The 20,631-nt window shown below is 35.9% G+C and overlaps 1 protein-coding gene across 1 annotated transcript in view; it reads left to right on the plus strand.

Moving 5' to 3' along the window:
- nectin1b (nectin cell adhesion molecule 1b) overlaps positions 1–20,631 on the plus strand; it is a 104,764-nt gene that overhangs the window by 61,596 nt on the left and 22,537 nt on the right. The window contains exons 2-5 of the mRNA XM_058750672.1: positions 365–739; positions 3,434–3,733; positions 5,624–5,741; positions 12,489–12,640. Of these exons, the coding sequence (XP_058606655.1) occupies positions 365–739; positions 3,434–3,733; positions 5,624–5,741; positions 12,489–12,640 (945 nt within the window). The remainder of the gene's footprint in view (positions 1–364; positions 740–3,433; positions 3,734–5,623; positions 5,742–12,488; positions 12,641–20,631) is intronic.

Genomic DNA, 20,631 nt, shown 5'->3' on the forward strand with positions numbered 1-20,631 from the left:
AAAAACTATTATCGTAGCTTCATAACATTATGGTTGAACCACTGATGTCACATGGACTATTTTGAAAATGTCCTTGCTACATTTCTGGGCCTTAAACATGTCAGTTGCGTTGGTGTCTATGTAGAGTCAGAAAGCTCTTGGATTTCATCAAAAATTCAGAAGATGAACTAGGGTGTCATGAGTTTGAAATGACATGAAGGTGAGTAATTAATGACGAAATTTTCATTTTTTGGTTTACTATTCCTTTAATATTGGTCAATTTTGCTAAATTACCAAAGTATTGACAAATTTAGTTCATTAAAAATCATTGTCAGCACGGATTGGTTGACTTGTTTGTAATGTCCCTCTTCTTGTCTTTCTGCAGCAGGGAATGGGCAGTCGGTGCAGACGGACCCCAGTAAGTCCGGATTTGTGGGTGATACGGTCGAGCTGCGATGTGTCTTCATCAACGGTAAACCACCAGTGAAGATCTCTCAGGTCACCTGGCAAAAGCTGATAAATGGCACCAAACAAAACGTCGCCACCGCTAACCCAGCCTTGGGAGTATCAGTGCTGCCCCCTTTCAAAGACCGCGTGAGCTTCAAGCACCCTGCTGTGCGCCAGAGGACCCCTTCTTCTCTTGAGGATACCACCATTGTGTTCAGCAACCTACGGCTCTCTGATGAGGCGGCCTACATCTGCGAGTACACCACCTTCCCAGCAGGCAACAGGGAGAATATGGTCAACCTCACTGTCTTTGGTAAGACCACCATACTACATATATAGTGCTGTTCTCCTCTGAAAAGAGCACATTCACAAACAGAGCATCAATGGACCTCATTCATGAAACATGAGCAGAATGAATTTCTGTGTCATTCATAAAATAATTCTGACATTGTCAAATTAATGTGACAGTGGGCCTCATTCACAAATAACAAGCAGATCAAATTGTGTAATTTGTTCAAAAACATTTATATTCCATGCTAAAATGTATGTAAGAATAGCTATGCATGTAGTTATTCGCATTAAATGGGACAATTTATGTAAGAAAAAATTGAAAGAAAGAAATGAAACACAATAATATTTTTTACCAAGAGTTTTACAAAAAAACTTCTTTGAAAGAATGCTTTACGAACAGTTTACAAAATTGTGCATAAACACTGCTTTTATAAAATTCTGCAGTTTGTGTGAATAATTGTATGTTTATGATTTACACAGAAATCCTCTTTTTAATGCAAGAAGTGTATGAAATGTGACAGTTTTCACTATAATTGTTTTGTGAATGATTTATACGAAAATTCACATTCAGTGCCAAAAGACTGATTTGCACGCAGCACACATATAACACCATGTATGGACAGCACAGAAGTAGGTGTCATTTTCTCGAAAATTCTCTGCACTCTTAGCACTGACATGGTGAGATATTTTTGATTAAAGGTGTCGTCATGGTTAGCAGGTAGTAAGGTGTAAATGGATGTTGTTTCAGCAATATTTTATTCATAACCCTGTAAGCCCTTCAGAAAAAATCATCTTTGTCCTTGACCGTTCCAGGTCTGTAATGTGCTTGGTTAAAATCTTCACTACGCTTGAAATGTATTGATCAGTGTTCACCACAACAGAAAGAACTGCATCTCAGCTTCAACCTGCAGATATAATGTATTCATACATGTTCTTGTCAGAAGCTACACACACACACAGGTTTTATCACAGGAATCCAACTTTGTATTATTTTCTTATTTCCTTGACACACAAAATCAGAGGTTAAGCAGAATTTCCAAGCTGCTCTTTGACAAAACAAAAGTGGATGGTGTTTTATACCATATAGCTCCAAAAAGACCATTCACACTGTAAAAGTAGTTCATGTGACTCCAGATCTTCTAAAGCTATACAGTAGATCAGGGTTTTCCAAAATAGGGTTTGTGTGTTGATGAAAAGCATGTAATTCTTGAAATCAGAAAGTTAAAAATTCAATTTAATTTAAAATAAATAAATACACAAATAAATAACATTTACTAATAAATATGAAATTATGTATTTGCATTACTGCATGTCATTTAACAATTAACCAAGTAAACATACACATGTGTTGTTAAATAATTCAAATGTGTACATACTTCAAATAAATATTTTAGGTAAAATTTTAGTTTCTTTGTTTTTTTTTTTGTTTTTTTTTGTTAATATTTTGAATCAGTTTTATTTTTATATTTTCTGTTAAATTTTATAGTTTTAGCAATTTTGTTGTGTTGTCATTTTTTATTTTATTTTATTACAGTTTTAGTTATTTTAATATGTCAAGTTAAACTAAATTAAAAATAGAACTGTTACAGTTTCAGTTATGAACTATAATAACCCTTTGTCAGATAAGTTTGGCCGACAAAAAAGTTTGTTAGGTTAAAATAGGTAAAAAATTGATCTGTATGACATGAATTCAGAAGACATGGAATAAAGTGCACGATGGGCTACTTTTATGTTGCCTTTTTGAGCTTGGCTGTTTAAATCATGACCCACTTTCATTGTATAAAAAAACTGATTCTCTGACATTCTGCTTAAAATGAAAAATAAATACGGCTTGTACAAAGTGAGGGTGCGCAAGTCTTAAAAGTCTCTGTTGTTGGTTGAACTTTAATAAATGTCCAAAACAGACATCAATAAAAGCTTTTCTTCCTCACACACAATTTTTTCAAGAGCAGAGCTGTGATTCGTCTCTTAGGAAGCTGCACAGGTTAGGATGTATGTGCGTGTATGTGTGTGTGTTGGAGTGCAAGAGAGGAGTATCTCGTTAGAGAGGTGGGTTATGCTCCCACTGATTGCAGATCTAATTAGAAATGAAGTGTTGATATGTTTTCCATTAAGCCAGCAAAGGGAGCTGCTTGGCTCAAGTACAGCTTTTTTTTTTCACTAGTGTGGCTTGTTAACTCCCAAGCCTATTTTGTATATCACGTTCACATGCGTCCTCTGAGAATGCTGGCACTGCAGTAAGAGTGAGCAACCTGAATGGAGATAACCAGCTCAGTGCTTTCAAAGAGCCTCTTCATGTCATATCAACCCTCGCCACAGACCTCAGTCCTGCTATCAGCACTCTTTGACACGCACTCACATAAACACACATCTTTCCTTTTGATGCGGGCCTGTTAATTGCTAATTGGCAGCCCATAAAGGATCGAGATTGGATGACTTTGGGCACCGCGAGAAACGAGTGGTTTCTACATCTGTTTGAGTGCTTGACTGATGCTTTCGCTTTGAACACAGGGTAGGGGAAAAAGAAATTACTGAACTGCTTGATTTATACTGACGGGGAAAAAACGACTTTTCAGAACGGCGAGATTAGTGTTAGAGGCACTGGATCAGTGAGAAAAAGAAACACAAATTCTCAAGGGCACCTCTGTTCACACAGTACTTTAGTATCTTACAGTGTTTCTTTTCTTGTTTTTTATTGTTTACTTCTTTCTTTCAGCACGGCCAGTGACCAAGATGACCTTGACTTCACCCACCATCGTGGCAAGGACGCCGAAACGCAAGATGCCCGTGGCCACCTGCATGTCGGCTAACGGCAAGCCTCCCAGCGTCATCAAATGGGACACCACTCTGAAGGGCGAAGCCACGTTTCAGGAAACGCGCAATCCGAATGGCACCGTGACCGTGCGCAGTAACTACATCGTGTTGCCCAGCCGCGAGACCCATCGTCAGAAGCTGACCTGCATCGTCACCTACCGTGCAGAACGCTTTACAGACAGCGTCATACTCAACGTTCAGTGTAAGAACAATGTTTTTCTTCATATCTATCAAACCTATGCATGAACACAAGAAATTATGTCATTCATAGATATCTATAAAATATACTACCGGTCAAACGTTTTGGGAGCAGTCTTTTCTGCTCACCAAGACTGCATTTAGTTGATCAAAAATACAGTAAAAACAGCAATATTGTGAAATATTATTACAATTACAAAGAACTGATTTGTTTTAAAATGTAATTTATTCCTGTCATGCAAAGCTGAATTTTCAGCGTCATTATTCCAGTATTATGTGTCAGATGATTCTTGAGAAATCATTCTAATATTCTGTTTTACTGTTCAATAAACATTTCTTATTATTATCAATGTTGAAATCAGTTTTAGCTAAGTTAATAGCGAAGAAATCATAACTTTTATTCATCAGGGATGCATTCAATTGATCAAAAGTGACAGGAAGGGCATTTATAATGGTACAAAATATTTATGTTTTTAAATAAAGGCTGTTCATTGAACTTTCTATTCATTAGAATCCTATCATTAGAATTTATATTCATCAAGAATCCTGAAAACAATGTAGCATGATTTCCACAAAAAAATATTAAGCAGCAAAAACTGTTTCCAACATTGATAACAATAAGAACCATTATTAATAATTGAGCACCAAATCAGTATATTAGAACAATTTCTGGTGTGTCACACTGAAGACTGCTAAAACAATTCAGCTTTGCTATCACAGGAATAAATTACTTTTTGAAAATGGAAATAGAAAACAGTTTAAAAAAAAAATATATATATATTATATTTTTATTATATTAACTATTATTTGATTTGATTTGATTTGATTTATAAATGCATGTATGGTGACTTCTTTCAAAAACGTGAAAACATTTTAATTGTTCTAAACTTTTGATCAGTATTGTAGCCTATATAATATACATCACATATTATACATCACAAAAATACATAAGTGCATGTTATCCAGTTTTCTCAAAATTCAGATTTAATTCAACTGATTTAATGATTTAGCTGATGTTACGATCCGTCTAATTACTGACATATTTATATAAAACCCAACTGGAATGTCAAAGAATGTCTAAACAATACATAAAAAAATGTGTTTGTGCTCGGTAATAAGATGTTAACATTAATGCTGTACTGTTACGCAAGTCCTGCGGAGGAGGTTCAGTGCAGGAAGAGATGTGTCACTGGCCTGTCTCAGCCGCTGTTGTTATCAGCTATTGTTTAGGGCAGTTTAGAGCAGTATAGCAGCCCCCATACAGCACACTGATAGAGGAAATCCACCCATTCTCCCACACTACGCTATAGAATACATTGTTCTTGCGATGCGGTTGTTTGTGTGAAAGGCCGTGTTTAGAACAGCGGTAAGTTTACAGAGAATCACTCGTCCTGATTCTTGATTTACTTTGAGTGTTTTGTTAATCAAGTTACCCTTTGGTATAACATTTCCAAATTGAATTTGCTCGGCCTTATACATGCTCATGAAAGCAATTAAGAATAAATCTGAAGAGACATAGAAATTACTGACTGGTACCATCAAGTATGCAGTGCATTTTAATATTGTCATTAATAGAAAAATTGTCCTGTAATGAATTGAAATTTGGCATTTAGCTGAGGTTCTTATCCAATTAGGCCAATTTCTGGAATAGTTGCCCTGGAGCAGCTTGCAGTTAAGTGGGGTAGCTAAAGGGCACAGTGGTGGTTGTAGTCTGAGTAACCCTTCACTTGTTGGCTCTCCTCCCAATCACTTAAGAAATAAACTCTTGACCTTTTAGCTATGAGCCCAGACCATTAATCAGTATCATGACAAGCACCCATCGTCAAGTCATGTGACCCAGAAAAGCTGTCTGAGCCCCTTCCTGAAGACATTTTTTTTTTTTGCTTTTATATAGATGAGCCAGAGGTAAAAATCGAGGGATTCGACGGGAACTGGTACCTGAATCGTCAAGACGTAAAGCTAACGTGCAATGCAGACGCCAACCCAGCCGTCACCGTCTACCAGTGGAAACTGTGAGTTATTCTTGCTTGACCTACTAATCCACATTATGAATAATCACTTTGTTGGCTCAGCTTATCAATATAACAAGAGGAATGAGTAATGTATTTGAGTAAAATACATAAAGAGGAAGAATAAAAAGCCAACTGGTTTGTTTGCAAGTAACAAAAGAAACAGTTCTTGCCAATTTATTTTATTTTATTTTATATTGTTTTGTTTTATGTATTTACTTTGTAATATTTGAAATCTTTTTTCAATTACACATTACTATCAAATATTTATGCTACCAGTCAAAGGTTTGCACACACCTACTCATTTTTATTATTTTTAACAAAAATAGTACAGTTTTCAGAACAATTGAAAGAAAGAAATGAACGAACAACTAAATGAACGAGTGTGTGAACAAACAAACAAATAAATTATAGATAGATAGATGTTTATTTTATTTTATTTTTTTGCTTAGAGGAATTCACATGTATGCTGAACACTTGCTGCCTGATTTTCCTTTACTATCTAATACATCCTTTAAAAAAAACACAACTTAATTTTTTTATTTATTACTTATTTTTTTAGAAATGCATAATTTATATTTTTCTAAAAAAAAAATAATAATAATAATGTCAAGCATTTACTCATAAGCCTTTAGATCAAAAGGTTTTTAAGATCATGAGGCTCAGTGTGTCCAAACGTTTGACTGGTTGTGTACATCGGCATCATTAAACTAAATAAAAGACGACTGATGTTTGAAGAGTTCTTCTCTGAAATATTTAGTTTACTGTAATACTACATGACAGCATAGATGTGTTATGACTGATAAGAGAATAATTTCCTTCCGTAAACAACTACTTCATTCATTGGTGGTTAGCACTCAATCAAGATAAGTAAAGCCGTTTACAATGAATGGCTCTATTCAGAACTCACGGAGCCATTGATAACCCTTCAAACAAGATCAAACAAGATCAAACATGAGAAAATAAGCTATTCTTTGTGTCCTTCTGAATGTTTACTTTACCAATATACTGGTTTGAAAGAACAGTGAAAGAGATATACAGTGAGACCGGGTCTTGTTTGTCGGGATGAGTCTCCTGATGGCTATTGTTGTTGAGCTACTGGTGCTACGGGTTTGGATGCAAAGTATGTTGGCAAAAAAATGACATCATTGCTTTGCCTACCAAATGAATATGTTGACAAGACAGTCTCAGGTCTGTTTTATAAACCTTTCTGTGAACAATGCCGGTGTTTATGTGAGGTCAAGGGCGTGGAAACCATTACTCATTAATCATTTTAACTTGTATTAATTATTATAAACCCCCACACACAAATGTTTTTTTTTACTATGGCACACAATTTGTTTTTTTTAGCCAACTACAAATTTGTATTTGTGAAGTTTTGTGTGTGTTTTTTGAGAGTTTAGTACTGGATGTGTGGTTTGGAAAAAAATATGTTCCTCAATAATAATAATAATAATAAGAAGAATAGAATAGCAGTAATAATGATTATAATAATACTTAATGCATACTACAATTTAGTGACATGCTGAAAAAATCATATTAAACTTTTTTTTCGAATAGATAGATAGATAGATAGATAGATAGATAGATAGATAGATAGATAATAGATGACAGATTTTAGAGCTTACACACTAGGGCCAAGTGAACATGGCAAGCTGATGCCGATTAATTGGCCTGACCTATCAGCCTGTCACTTGTTACATCACCTAATTAATATTCATGAGACAAGCTGATAAGGTTTTTAATGTGTTGTTCCAGATTGTTCCTGCGCCCCTGGGTCAGGTCCACTCTGTAAGATGACCCATGTAACCTTCTGCTTGAACTCCCTTGTGCACCATTATAATTCAGTGCCACGGCATTGCCGCATGTGCCACACTTATATGCCAATTAGCACGGCGAAATATCCTGTCATTCATCACCTAGCAAATTCCCATGAACGCATGTGTATGTAAATGCGAACGATACCGAAAACCACCAACAACATTGGACAAAGTGGATGAGCGGGTTGTGTGTTACAGTTAAAAATGGAGGAATTATGCTGCAAAAAACGGAGAGATAAATGTGGCAATTTGTTCAGTAATTAGGCAGCGAAAGCTGGGAAAGGAAAACATGTCACCGGACTTCAGCTGTGGTGGATTAATAGCTGGCAATGCCCAGGGTGCACTGCCTCTGTGGACCGGGCTGGGTTTTAATGAGAAAGGACAAGAGAGAGAGAGAGGAAAGCGCTGAGCATTCTGGGCTATTCAGGGTATCAAAGGACACATATACAGCAGCCAACTCTGTGAAGAGGGACTCGTGGATGGAGCTAAGGTCTTCTTGAGGCATTTTTTTATTAGTAATTGGTATGCTGAGACTGGAAGTAGAATCAAAGAGAAGAAAAGGGAAGGGATGAAATGAGGAAAATGGGGATTGAGAAGGGAAAAAATGAGGTACAAGAAAGTGAGAGCAATGATGGCTGTTGTTGTATATTCAATATTATTATTCAATAAATAATATTTTATATGAATAATAGTACTATCTAATTATAGTATTTGTGTGTTTGTGACAGTGATTTTAGTTTTACAACATTAGATGGCGACAAGAGGATGTTTTTATAAGTGTGTCAGCAGTAAAGACTTTTATATTGAAAGAGACTGAAACAGAGTTGTCATCGGAAATAACCAAAAAATGTAAAGGATAGTATGACAAAGATATCGCTTTCCTCGGCGGACATTCAGTTGAATGTTTTATTGTGAATATGAGATTGAGCTGAATAATGAATGCTGTATAAGATGCAGGTAATCACACTCGCTCAGTCTATATCTCTCTCATAATACTCTACATAATATTGTGAGCTATATACGGTAATATGATATGTTTTCAATAAAGCAATTCAACGTTCCTTCATTACTAGTTGTAAAGTGACATTTTTGAATTAGTAATGGTGGCTTGGGCTCAGCTGTTAAACTGTCAACTTGAGATTTGAATCCATGGCGGAAGGAAGTAGGGTTTTTAAAGACACTCCATTGTTGTTTCTTATGTATTTACACACTCGTGCCGTCAAACTGCTGTATAAATGAAATATCACACAAGTAGCAGTGTGATATGGCTGTATATAAGTGTGTTGTGATTACCTAATGCTGAATCACAGTCGTGCCGATATGAAAAAAAATAAATAAATAATAATAATAATAATAATTCAATATATTAATAAAAACTATAAAAGTATCAATGATGAAAGAATAGGATCAGTGTTACAAAAATAACACTGTATAGTGAACACAAACAAGCAACACTAACATTGATGACTCAACTCACTTTGAAAAGCAGATAAAAGAAATATGCAAGCACCCCTAAAAATAGAATATTTAAAAAAGAATATTTATCTCATTCAAACAGTGGGAGTTGCTTGAAAAGCGAGATGATAAACAATGGAAGAATAAGGTAAGATAGAGGAGAATGGTGTGATTACAGAGTGAGGCGGAGGAGAAGACAGTGATGGGGAGAGACATGGGCGCCGGTGTGACAGATAAGAGAAGACGGCCACAGCAACAGTGGAGAGTGGACACCAAATGTGTTCTGAAGGGTCCCCTGGGCGCTACACTGGAGGTCATCACCGCACTGTTGCAGAACATTTCAATCCAGAGCAACTATGGATGCACACACAAGCACTAGCTGCAGTTCAATTACAAATGTGCGGAAGTCTGTTACATGGTATAAACGCTGAATATTTTACATTATGCATAAATATTACACAAATGCCCTTCTGAAAATGCACAGAGAATTGCATTGGGAAGAACACAGAGTCTGTGTCGAAGTGTGTAATTTCTGCACCACTAGCTTCACCAAATGGAGTTAAAAAAAAAATGTCTGCAGGTTTCCCAAACACTTCCATGATCTGCTACTGGTCGATAAAATGCATAGACTTCCCCAAACCCACGCTATTGGTTGAGCCGCTGTTGCTTTGTCAACCTGGTTGTATTCTTAAACAAACAAAGCAATGTACAAATGATTTTCTCTGTATACAAGATTACAAGAAAGTTATTTAAGAAAGTACAAGAAAGTGATTTTGGTAGCGCACATTCCTTGTCTTGTGGTGAACAATTAATCTGTGCAAGTAAATTCACAGGAAAAAAAAAATCAAGTAGCATTTAATCTCTGATTGGGCAGAACATTCTTAATCACTCCCCACCAACCGTCAGTTTAAAGATGGCAAGGAGGTGCACTAAAACCAAGCCCTGCCCTCTGTTTTATCTCATTCAATATTCAGTGTCATTCAGAAATACTGTAAAATACTGTAAAGTCGACTCAACTTCACATAAAATTGAATTAAATATTCTCAATGACATTTCCCATTTCATTCTAAAATATGTTATAAAAGTTTAAGATAATTGAATCTTTGCAACAAGTAAATTAGGTCAACAAGTAAATTTCCATTTCACACAGACTTTAAGAAATTTTGTTTCAGCCTTAAAGCAGCCACAGTCTGTTCAGTAACCGCTTGATGTGTATTGCACAAAATCGGAGAGTGCTATTTTGATCTGGGAAGCTCTGATCTGATTGACTGTCTTTTTGCAACTATTCTGCAACTATTTAAGATGACCTTTCCTGTAATGAAACTGTGAACCGCGACTGATCGCTTTACACGTCTTCCAGACCGTCTTTTCCTAAGTGGGTGATTCTTGGGCCAGGCTTTATGCTCAAAAGTCTGGCTAAGCATGACTATACGAAATACAATTTCTATTTCAGATTTCACTTTGAAATATGATGGGACTACTCACACACATTCTCTCTAACACACCTACGCACGCTTTCAGTTTCAGATTTGCGTTAATTTCCCAGCTATCAAAATATGCCCGAGAGATTCTTACCATAAATATATCATAAAGCGAGCAGAACAGTCATAAACACTCACACTCAGAGTTTATCTTCAGACAGCTCATTGTGACATATTTCCTTATCTATCTGTCCTCCCGTCTTCCGTCTGCTGGATCTTATCAGATTGCTTTGCAGCAGTCAGCATTTAGGGAAACGCATTATACCTTCTGCATTTTTCGGCTGAAATCTTTCTCACAGGCCTTGTCCTCAACTGGGTTATGAATATTACAACAGTTTACAAAACAGATGACTTCTGCTTAAAGACAAAAAAACATTTGAAAAACAATACAACCCAAGCTAGGAGTTGTTTTGCATGAAATTGTCTGAGAATAGACGTAGTGGTGTGTGTTAGTGAGGGTTATACATTTTGTAATTGAACTTTTAGTAGTCATTGCTTTGCATCATATCTTTAACCATGGTAAAATCACTGTAGTGGTTAAGTGGCTTTGCTTTTATGGAACACTGATAACAGCATAGTGATAAAAGACACCAATGTATAATAATTCCATGTGTTAATACTAATAATCACAACTAACGATTCATCAACCAAATATACTATAGTTCATTAGCATAACATCATACTGTGTTTACTTTTAAGAATTAGAAAGTTACATTTTAATTATTACACAGGGTTGTTCATATGTTCGGACATCCTTAAAATAATGATTTAATTTTATGATATATTTGCAGACATTTTAAAACATTGTCAGTATTTACTATGGGGATATTAAAACAGAAAGTATAAAGGTGCAATCAAACAATCAAGTTTGGAAATCTGAATATAACATTTGGTCAAATTTGGTAAGTCTGAATATTATAAATTTGGTAATAGCAATGTTTATGCTACATTAATACAGAATTCAGTTAATGTGCATTCACAGTTGTGTAAAATATGAACAACTTCAGATGAGGCTCACCCAAATACTATCAGAACTGTGCTTTTTTATAATTCATCTTATAGTACACAATGTTTGTGCGTGGTCTGTTCTGACTGAGACTTGACCTAATTTCTGCCATGCTTTCTACTCTCACCCTTTTGTTGACCTGAATAAATGGTCCGTTTCATTGTTTGGATGCCTTATTGTACTAGTAGATCGATTGTTTTGTATCTCTTGCTTTGAGAACACTACCGTTAGAAGGTTTGAAAGGTACTTATAAAGGAAACCACCAGTCAACCAGACCCTGAAAGACATTGGGTGTCATTGAGATGGAAGGAAGAAACTTAAGTGGGAGCAAGATGATTTGAAGGCGTCTGGTGCCTGGGGAGGCATCGTTATACTGATCTCTGATAAGAGGCAAAGAGAACATCTGCCACAAAAACATCTGCCAGAGATTGTGACCTCTGTTGAGCTTTAGAAGAAGAACGGGGCAGGTCTAGACCCCCAGGACAGTTGAACCATAAAGAGTCCAGAATTAGGAGACTACAGTTGAAGTCTTAAGGGTAGCCATATTGTAAGTCAGACTCCATATTTTTCTTGATCGGTTTGTCTTGGCCACGCGGGATCCAGCGTCAGGTGCAACAGCCCAGAACGGAAAGAGTGGCAGCAAAACAACACATTTTTTTCCACATGTGACATCTCTGCTTTTTGTCTTTGTTTGTTTTCACCATTTCAATTCAACCTCTTTCCTGGGGCAACATTCAGGCCTGTAAGGGCTCGTTCACTCGTCTTGTAATACCACCCTTCACGTCTGCAAGTTTGAGATGTGCAGTTCTTGGTATGCTTGGTATGTTTGTTTTAACAAAGAAGATTGAATCTGTCCTCATAGTAACAGTTGATCTACTGATATTGCCCTACCATCCCAGACTTACCCAATGTGAGTTGGTGTTGTTTCCCAGCCAACTCTGTTTCCATACGGGTCAGCTAACAAATATTATCTGTCTGTTTTTCTCAGGTTGAATGGATCGCTTCCCAACAACATTGAAATCAAGAACAACACCCTGTTCTTCAAAGGCCCGGTGACCTATGAGTTCGGAGGGACGTACGTCTGCGATGCCACCAATAGCATCGGCACACGCTCTGGACTGGTAGAGGTCAACGTGACGGGTAAGTTACGGATGCTTATCTGAGTTATCAAGTGTGCGTGTTGGTGCTGGGAAAGCTTTAATCTGGGCCCAGGCGACTGTAGCTCCAGAAATGTGAGTTTTGTAGGAGTTGAACAGTAAAAAGCAGTACATTAAGAATTCTTTATTTTACAAGCTCATTTACTATCTCGTTGAACACTCTTGATAAAACACACAGATACAGTGGCTACAAAAAGTATTTGAACACTTGAAGAACTTTTTGATGCAATGGAGCACTGATGATCACTTAAGAATAAATAAATTAAAAAGTAATAAATCAATATACGAACAAACTTTTTTTGTTAGTTATTTGCTCTCTTGTTTTTCTCCAGAAAGGTATATTCATAAATTTTTTATAAAGGTATATTCTCTATAAAGTATATTCATTCTTCTTCTTATTATTATTATTACAACCAGGGCAAAATAAATTACAGTACATTTCAAAATAAAAAATAATGCAATAAAATAAAATTGGATTACATTTAATTCATTTTCTTCACTATATAAGATTGATATAATTCAGATGTGATTTTCCTTTCGCCGTCTAAATAAAAATGCATTCACCTGTCTCTTAATCCACAGTTGATTGACAATCAGAAAGTTATTTTTAATGAATTTTTAATCCAGTGGTTAAAAAAGTGTAGTTTTTAAAATATTTGCTATTTGATTTGTTAGTTTATTATCTAAGGCAAATGGCATTCAAACATTTGACGTGTGGCTTTAGTGTCAAAATACTTTTTGTGCATGTTGAAGCCAGCACATGCACGACCTGACAGTGAAGAAGATATTGCTGTCATTTCCTTTTCTTTAATTTCTCACAGTCACATCACACATCAGGCTATGCTGCCAGCAGCCACAATATTCACTCACACACAGACAGATGCTGAGATACAGAATAAAGCACTCTGTCATTTTCTCCCCAAAATAACATCACAGTTTTGTTGCCTCTTTAGTATTGATCACAGGCACTTTGCAACAAACTCACATTTCTCCAAGCTACTTTCGCCTCCCACATCTTCTCCGTCTTCTCCGCCTTTACTTGGGTGAAAACAAGAACTGCAAATGAAAACAGAGCAAAACTGGAGCCGTTCCTCTGCCTTCACTCTAATTGGCATATCAAACACCTGTAGTTCACTCTTCAAGCTTTACAATACATTAAGAACAAAAGACGATAATGAAAGGAGGTGATGCTGCTCTAGATTGCCGAGCAGAACCTCAAAATTGATCCGATATTTGAAGAGAGCAGAAGCTTCTGCAGTTTTGTTCTGATAATAGCTCGTACGCCTATCTCTTTGCTTCAACGGGGAGCTTCTAACATGCATAGCTTTGCATGCTGGAGTCGACGGCTTGGCTTTTCTCCGTCATTGCATTTATTTGTGTGCGTGGGTGTGTTTGCGTGTAAACTTTCAGACCTTCGTTGTCCCGCCGCGTCTCAGCTGGAGTTTCTGGTGATGTGTTGCGGATGCGGTGATGTCATCTCATTCCGTGGCAGGTTTTGATGATACGCTCCGCAGGCACAGGCAATGCATTAATGGAAGTCTGAATGGCTGATATTGAATGAGGAGTGGTGAAGGAAAATATTCTGCAGGCGGAAAATTTCCGCCGCTGATATGTATAGAGCACGTCTGCTTTGGAAGAGATGCTGTTGATCGTTTTCAAAACGGCAGTGCAGGAAATGGTGAGAGTTCAGCAATAGGTCAAGATGTGAGTTTACAGAACTTTGGTACTTTGCAGTGGTACATTTTATAGTTTATCTATTATATTACACACAAGTCTCCTTTTGTCTCGTTTGAGTAAGTAAATATCTTTTAGTATAATTATAAAAACGCCCCCTTCAGGTGGTGGTACACGTGTCCTTTTTGCCGTAAAATCTTTCCTTATTTTTAAAAGTAAACGCTTTTATATTGTTAGTAATATTTCAAGATGAACACTTACTGGACTCAGGCAACTTAGGTTTACTTTTTTATCCATAACATTATCATTGTATTGCATTGTTCACAATATACAGTATATATTGTTCCCCAATGATGAAAACTACAGAAACGCATATGCAAATGTTAGTTTAGTTTAGTTTAGTTTAGTTTAGTTTAGTTTAGTTTAGTTTAGTTTAGTCTAGGTTAGGTTAGTCTAATTCAATAAAACGATTTCATTTGGGGGGGAAAATCAGGCTTTACATGGTTAAGAGAATAGAAGTATAAAATGAATGTCAATAGTGTACAGGTAACTAAGATACAAATATTTAAAGATATAAAGATTATATAAAGCTAAAGATTTTTAATTAAGTTTGAAGTTTCAGTTCATTTGAGATATCTGCTATTTTATGGAATGGGATCTCTTCTGAACATGCTTGTGAGAGTAATATAGTAATTTTCTTAGGGAAAAAAACCATATGGGAAGCAGGAAACTTTATCAAAAGCATCCATTTTCTCTTTAAGTACATCCCATTTGTGAAACATTTCCATATGGGTTCACATCCCCTCATTTCTGTACAGAAGGACGTTTCTCTTCAGAAAACGTAATTTTCATAAAGTTGCTCGTCTCCTCTCTCCTTCTCGCCGTCCAAAGGTCACCAGCAGAACATGCACTGAAAGCCTTATTTGTTCTTACCGACCTCTGTTTGGCAATGCCTGGGGATTGTTTCCGCATTGCATGTGCCCATTTGATGATAGATCCCTCCTCTACGACAATGTCTATCCTTTGATGGATCATTCCATCCGGAGGTCGTTGAACCTCTGTCTCTCTCCCTCTCTGTTTGTGGAAGAGCTCACAGATATCGAAGTATCAAAATGATACTTATGAAGATGGATTGTTGGTGTGATGTATTTCATATGTGTAAAATGTTTCATTTTTTGTGCAAGACAGTTGTAGGTAATTGTTTGCAGGCAGTGTAAACACTGTGGTGTTCAACATGTCAACTTCTGGCTGAAGCAGTGACGTGAGTTTGAGGCTACCTGGTTGACTGAACAATGAACGACATGTTTGGGAAATAGTCATTAGTTTTGTAATTCTGTCTGGTGCCACCAGTAGTGCAGAAATAACACACTGCGTCTTTAAATATTCTATACGCTGTGCTCATCTGCAGTGTTGAATCTTTCAATTTCATCATGCCTTTTTTATGAGTTCATTATAGTTTTATTTGTAGTCACAACTTCCATGGCAGCAGCTGTTCTCCCTTTACGACTTCATATTAATCTCATTCACATTCCTGTGAGTATTTCATTAATAACCGTGACTGAGATGTTCGGCCTACGCACAATGCATTGAGGACTGTAGTCACTGCAGAATCCTTTGTTTTAAAGTCAACATTAAATCAAAATGGACCCTATATTTGCTTTCTTAATGCACATTCTTGGTCTCATTCTACTTCCAAAAATGTTTGTAATTGTTTATCTAAATGCAATAATAACTAATTTTCTTATTGGCTGACATCTCAAATCTTTCTTACTTTTCAATCCTACAACCATCTGGTTCCATTCTGGTGTGCAACTGCTACTCCAATCAATGCCTGATGGTGAAAATCAAGTCCTGCCCTTTTTTGATAAATATATCTTGTTAAGTAAAATGGCTTGCAAACGACTTTAAGGCAAAACACTACAAGCAAAAACATAGTTTTTTTCATGAACTGGTCAAGACTGGTAATGTTTTGTTTCAGACTAGTGAAAAGAAAAAAAAAAGTTTTAATTTATTTTTATATATATATGTTTTTTTTTAATATTTATTTTATTTTAGTTTATTATTTTATTTTATTTTTACTGCTCTTCATTTATATCTGACTGTAGATTTCAAATAAGATAAATGTTTTAAAGGCTGTTTTCTCAGAATTAGTTTTTTTTTCCTCATTCACAACAACAATAGCATACACAAAACTTTACAGATTTATTTTTTTTTTTTCTTCAGGTTTTCAGTATTTTCAGATTTTTGGAGTGATAAAGAGACTCTAATATGTCAACAAAATAAAACAAGTATTTTAAACCTGGCTTTATCCAATGTTCAGATTGTTGTTCGGGAATATATGCAAATTAGTGCATATATAATGAGATAATGATTAACTTGCATATTTAAACATAACTTTTGGGCAAAACTTTTAATGCATTTCTTAATTAATTAACATGAAATCAAAATGGACTCTCGAATCTCTCTTTACTTTTCGATCCTCCAACCATCTGGTTCCATTCTGGTATATAACAGCTACTTCAATCAATGCCTGATGGATAAAATCAAGGTCTGCCCTACTAATTTTTATTACTGAATGTCTGTCTAGACAGAAGTAAAATGGGTTGCAAACAGCTCATGTTGACTTTAAAGTACAATGGCATAATCTAATCGCCAGTCAGTCCAGGATACAATGCAAAACCTCCTTGACTGTCTCTAAATTTTCACCGCCGCAGCTCTACAGTCCCTGCAGTTTTGTACCGCGGCCTGCATGGCCAAATGAGATGCTTATAAGACTTTTCCATCTGTTCTTATCATGGCTAGAGGGAAACCTCTCCACGGAAGAGCACATATGGGCTATTACAGCCTCATTCTCACACTGTAGCAAGAGTGGAAGTGATACCTCTGGCAAAAGCAGCCCACTCAAACACTGTAAACCAGTGTTCTACGCTCATTTAGTTCCACACACAACGTTCCCGAAAGAGTCCGTGTGAGAACTGAAGCCTCCACGTGACCGGCTCCTCCAGTATCGGCAACGTCAAGCAAAGGCAAAGACGGCGTTTGTGCCAGAGGGACGCAGCTTACGCCGAGCAACACGTCTCTGCTGCTTCTTTCTTGTGAACTGCGTAAGCAGTTGTCCATTGTTTGCCCGGCTGCACCTGGGAGAAGGAGAGTTTTGTGTGTGAAGCACGTGGCGAGGCTGGCATGCCTTTGCAGGAGCTTGCAACAGCTGCGAGACTGTGTGGAAGAGATGATAACATTGTGAAGATGAAACTGTGGAGATCTCAAAGAGAGAAAATCTCGACTTCAACAGCTGTGCTCTCTTTCTCATTCTTGCTTTCTGTTTCTTTTGCATTTTTCTCTCTTTCTACCAGTGTTAATCCAGTCAGCAAAATTGTGTCAGAAATGTTCTGTGATGCTGTTTCTTTTTTGTTGTTTTTGGCAACATTAATAAAGATGAGATGAAAGATGCAATGTAATGACAATAAAATGATGTTAAACTGAAAAAATATATTAAGAATGTATTTAAATTATTTAGTAACACATAAAACATAATACTGAATCAACGTCGATAGTCTTGTGAGCAGTGCATCGACATACAGTGCCGTTGTGCTACAGGTGTTCCGAGTTTGAATCCCAACTCGAGTACCTTTCCCGATCCCGCCCCCCTCTCTCTCTTACACTTTGCTTCCTGTAAGCTCTGATCTGTCCTATCACAATAAAGGCAAACAATGCTGATATATACATATATATTTATATATATATATATATATATATATATATATATATATATATATGTGTATCAAAAAAAAAAAAAACTGATAGTATTAAGAAATGTTTCTTGAGCACCAAATCATGTGGCATTAAGTCGTGGCTGCTGAAATTACATATAAATTAGATTAAAAGGTATTAAAATTAGTGATGGGCAATGATTAATCGCATCCAAAATAAAAGATTTTGTGTACATAATATATGTGTGTGTACTGTGTATATTTATTATGTATATATAAATACACACACATGCATGTATATATTTAAGAAAAATATGTTATGTTTATATATTAAATATATTTATATATAATATGAATATAAATATATACATGTAAATACACGTAAATATTTTCAAAATATATACACAGTATGTGTGAGTCTTTATATATACAGACCACACATATATTAAATAAACAAAAAAGTATTAATTATTGATTAATCTTTTCCCAGCACTAATTAAAATGAATTACAATAGAAAACTGTTCATTAAAATTGTAACATTTTATAATATGATTTTTACTGTATTTTTGCTAGACAAATAAAATGTGTTTTAAAGCACTTTTTTTTAAGAAACACATTTGCATCATTTAACTAAATTGTTTGTTTTGTTTAATGTAATAATATACCATGTCAGAGTGAAATTAACTATAATTAATAAATACAACATAACGAAGTATTGACTAAATTTAAGAATTCAGTAACACTTTATTTTAGGGTTTCTTAACTAGTTGCTTATTAGCATGCATATTACTAGAATATTAGCCATTTATTAGTAGTAATTAAGCACATATTAATGCCTTATTCTACATGACCTTATTCTACATCCCTAATCCTACCAGTACCTAAATTTAGCAACTACCTTGCTAACTATTAATAAGCAGCAAATTAGGAGTTTATCGAGGGAAAAGTCGTAGTTAATAGTCAATAAGTGTTCCCTATTCTAAAGTGTTACCAAAAATTATTTTCAACAAAAAGACAAAAACTATGACTAAATCTGTGTTAAAATGAAGAGTGCTTTCTAACAGTCTCTCTCTCTCTCTCTCTCTCTGCGCTGGATTGAATTGGCATTAGCACTGGAAGGCTCAGTTAAAGCGTGTGCTGATGCTTCATAAACTTCAAACGCAATCTCCCTTCTTCTGAACAGCTATGGACAGGCCTTGCTGAGGCCAGGCAGATTTTCTTTGCTCTGCTTCTGACTGGATTATACTTAACATTCATGCAGGACAGAATGCAAAATGAGTTGTCCTCCAAATAAAAACACACGAAAACAAGTGACTGTGCAGTAGCCGTCTTTCGTACTGGTGGAAATTTACCCAAACCCTGTGGCCGCTAATGCATTCCATATGACCTGTGCTCTGCATGCATGGAACGACCGCATTCGGTGCCCAGACATGGAGTAATAAACATCTGGCTCCATTGAAATTCACCTCGTCAAACACAGTTACGTTGCATACAATTGAATGGAAATCCACAGCCCTGGTGTAGTAGATTCCACTAGATATACTGGGTTCAATCTCAAGTACCCTGACCCACCCCAGTGCATCTTGATTAAAAATCTGCGTCAGTGGACGATACACTTTTAAAAAGCTCAGAGGAGCCATAATTTGTCAAGTTGTTTGATCGCTTGTCTCATGCGCTGTAGATTAACAGTAGTGCTTTGACAAAGCTCTTCAGAACTGAATCTTTCATCTTATCTCTCATGCTGACTATCTCTCGCTTGCTTTCTCTCTGGAGATTTGAAGATAAGTGGAGTGAATGTTTTATAGCTGAAGTTGAATGCATGAGGAGTGTTAAACAATTTTACGCTAGGTTCATTTTCAGGCCACCTAACTGTGCTAGCGGTTTCCCTAATGTCACAATCAGGATAAAAAAAATAAATAAATAAAAAAATAAAAAACAGAATCTGTAAGCTATCAGTAGGGTAATTATTGTTCTTTTTACACTGTGTAGGTTTATAGGTTTAGTGTTGAATGTAGACACAAACGTTGAAGGGTATTATGCTATTGAACATTTCCAGCATTACTGCTCAGGAAAAAAGATACAGTTCATTGAACATGTTGACCTTTTGTGAACGGCATTTAAATAGCCTATTACAGCATGTCTTAACCAAGTTTTCATTGACAAGCAATTTGTCTGTTCACACTGAGTGTGTGGAACGTGAGACAATCACAGCCAGTCAATAAGATATTTTAGATTTAATGTACAGTTATAAGGCAAAGGATTTTGAGATTTTACAATAGACTAAATCGAAACAAAACCATCTGCAAAAACTTATATTGATTTTTCACATCATCTGCTTTGGATATGGGGTAACAGGCCATTTAGCTAGATAGATAAATAAGTAAATAAATAAATACACTGATAAATTAATTAATTAAATGTAACACACAAATAAATAATGAAATGTTAGTGTAAATAGTGTAAAAATACAAAAATATGAAACGCTTGTTTTGAGTGATGAAAAAGCAGTTAAAGGTAACACATGAAAATATTAAACCTTTGTTTTGGCCATGAGATATTGTAGTTAGTACATTTCATTGGTGACAACTT

This window comes from Onychostoma macrolepis, chromosome 18, assembly GCF_012432095.1.
Source record: "Onychostoma macrolepis isolate SWU-2019 chromosome 18, ASM1243209v1, whole genome shotgun sequence".
Classification (NCBI taxonomy): Eukaryota; Metazoa; Chordata; class Actinopteri; order Cypriniformes; family Cyprinidae; genus Onychostoma; species Onychostoma macrolepis.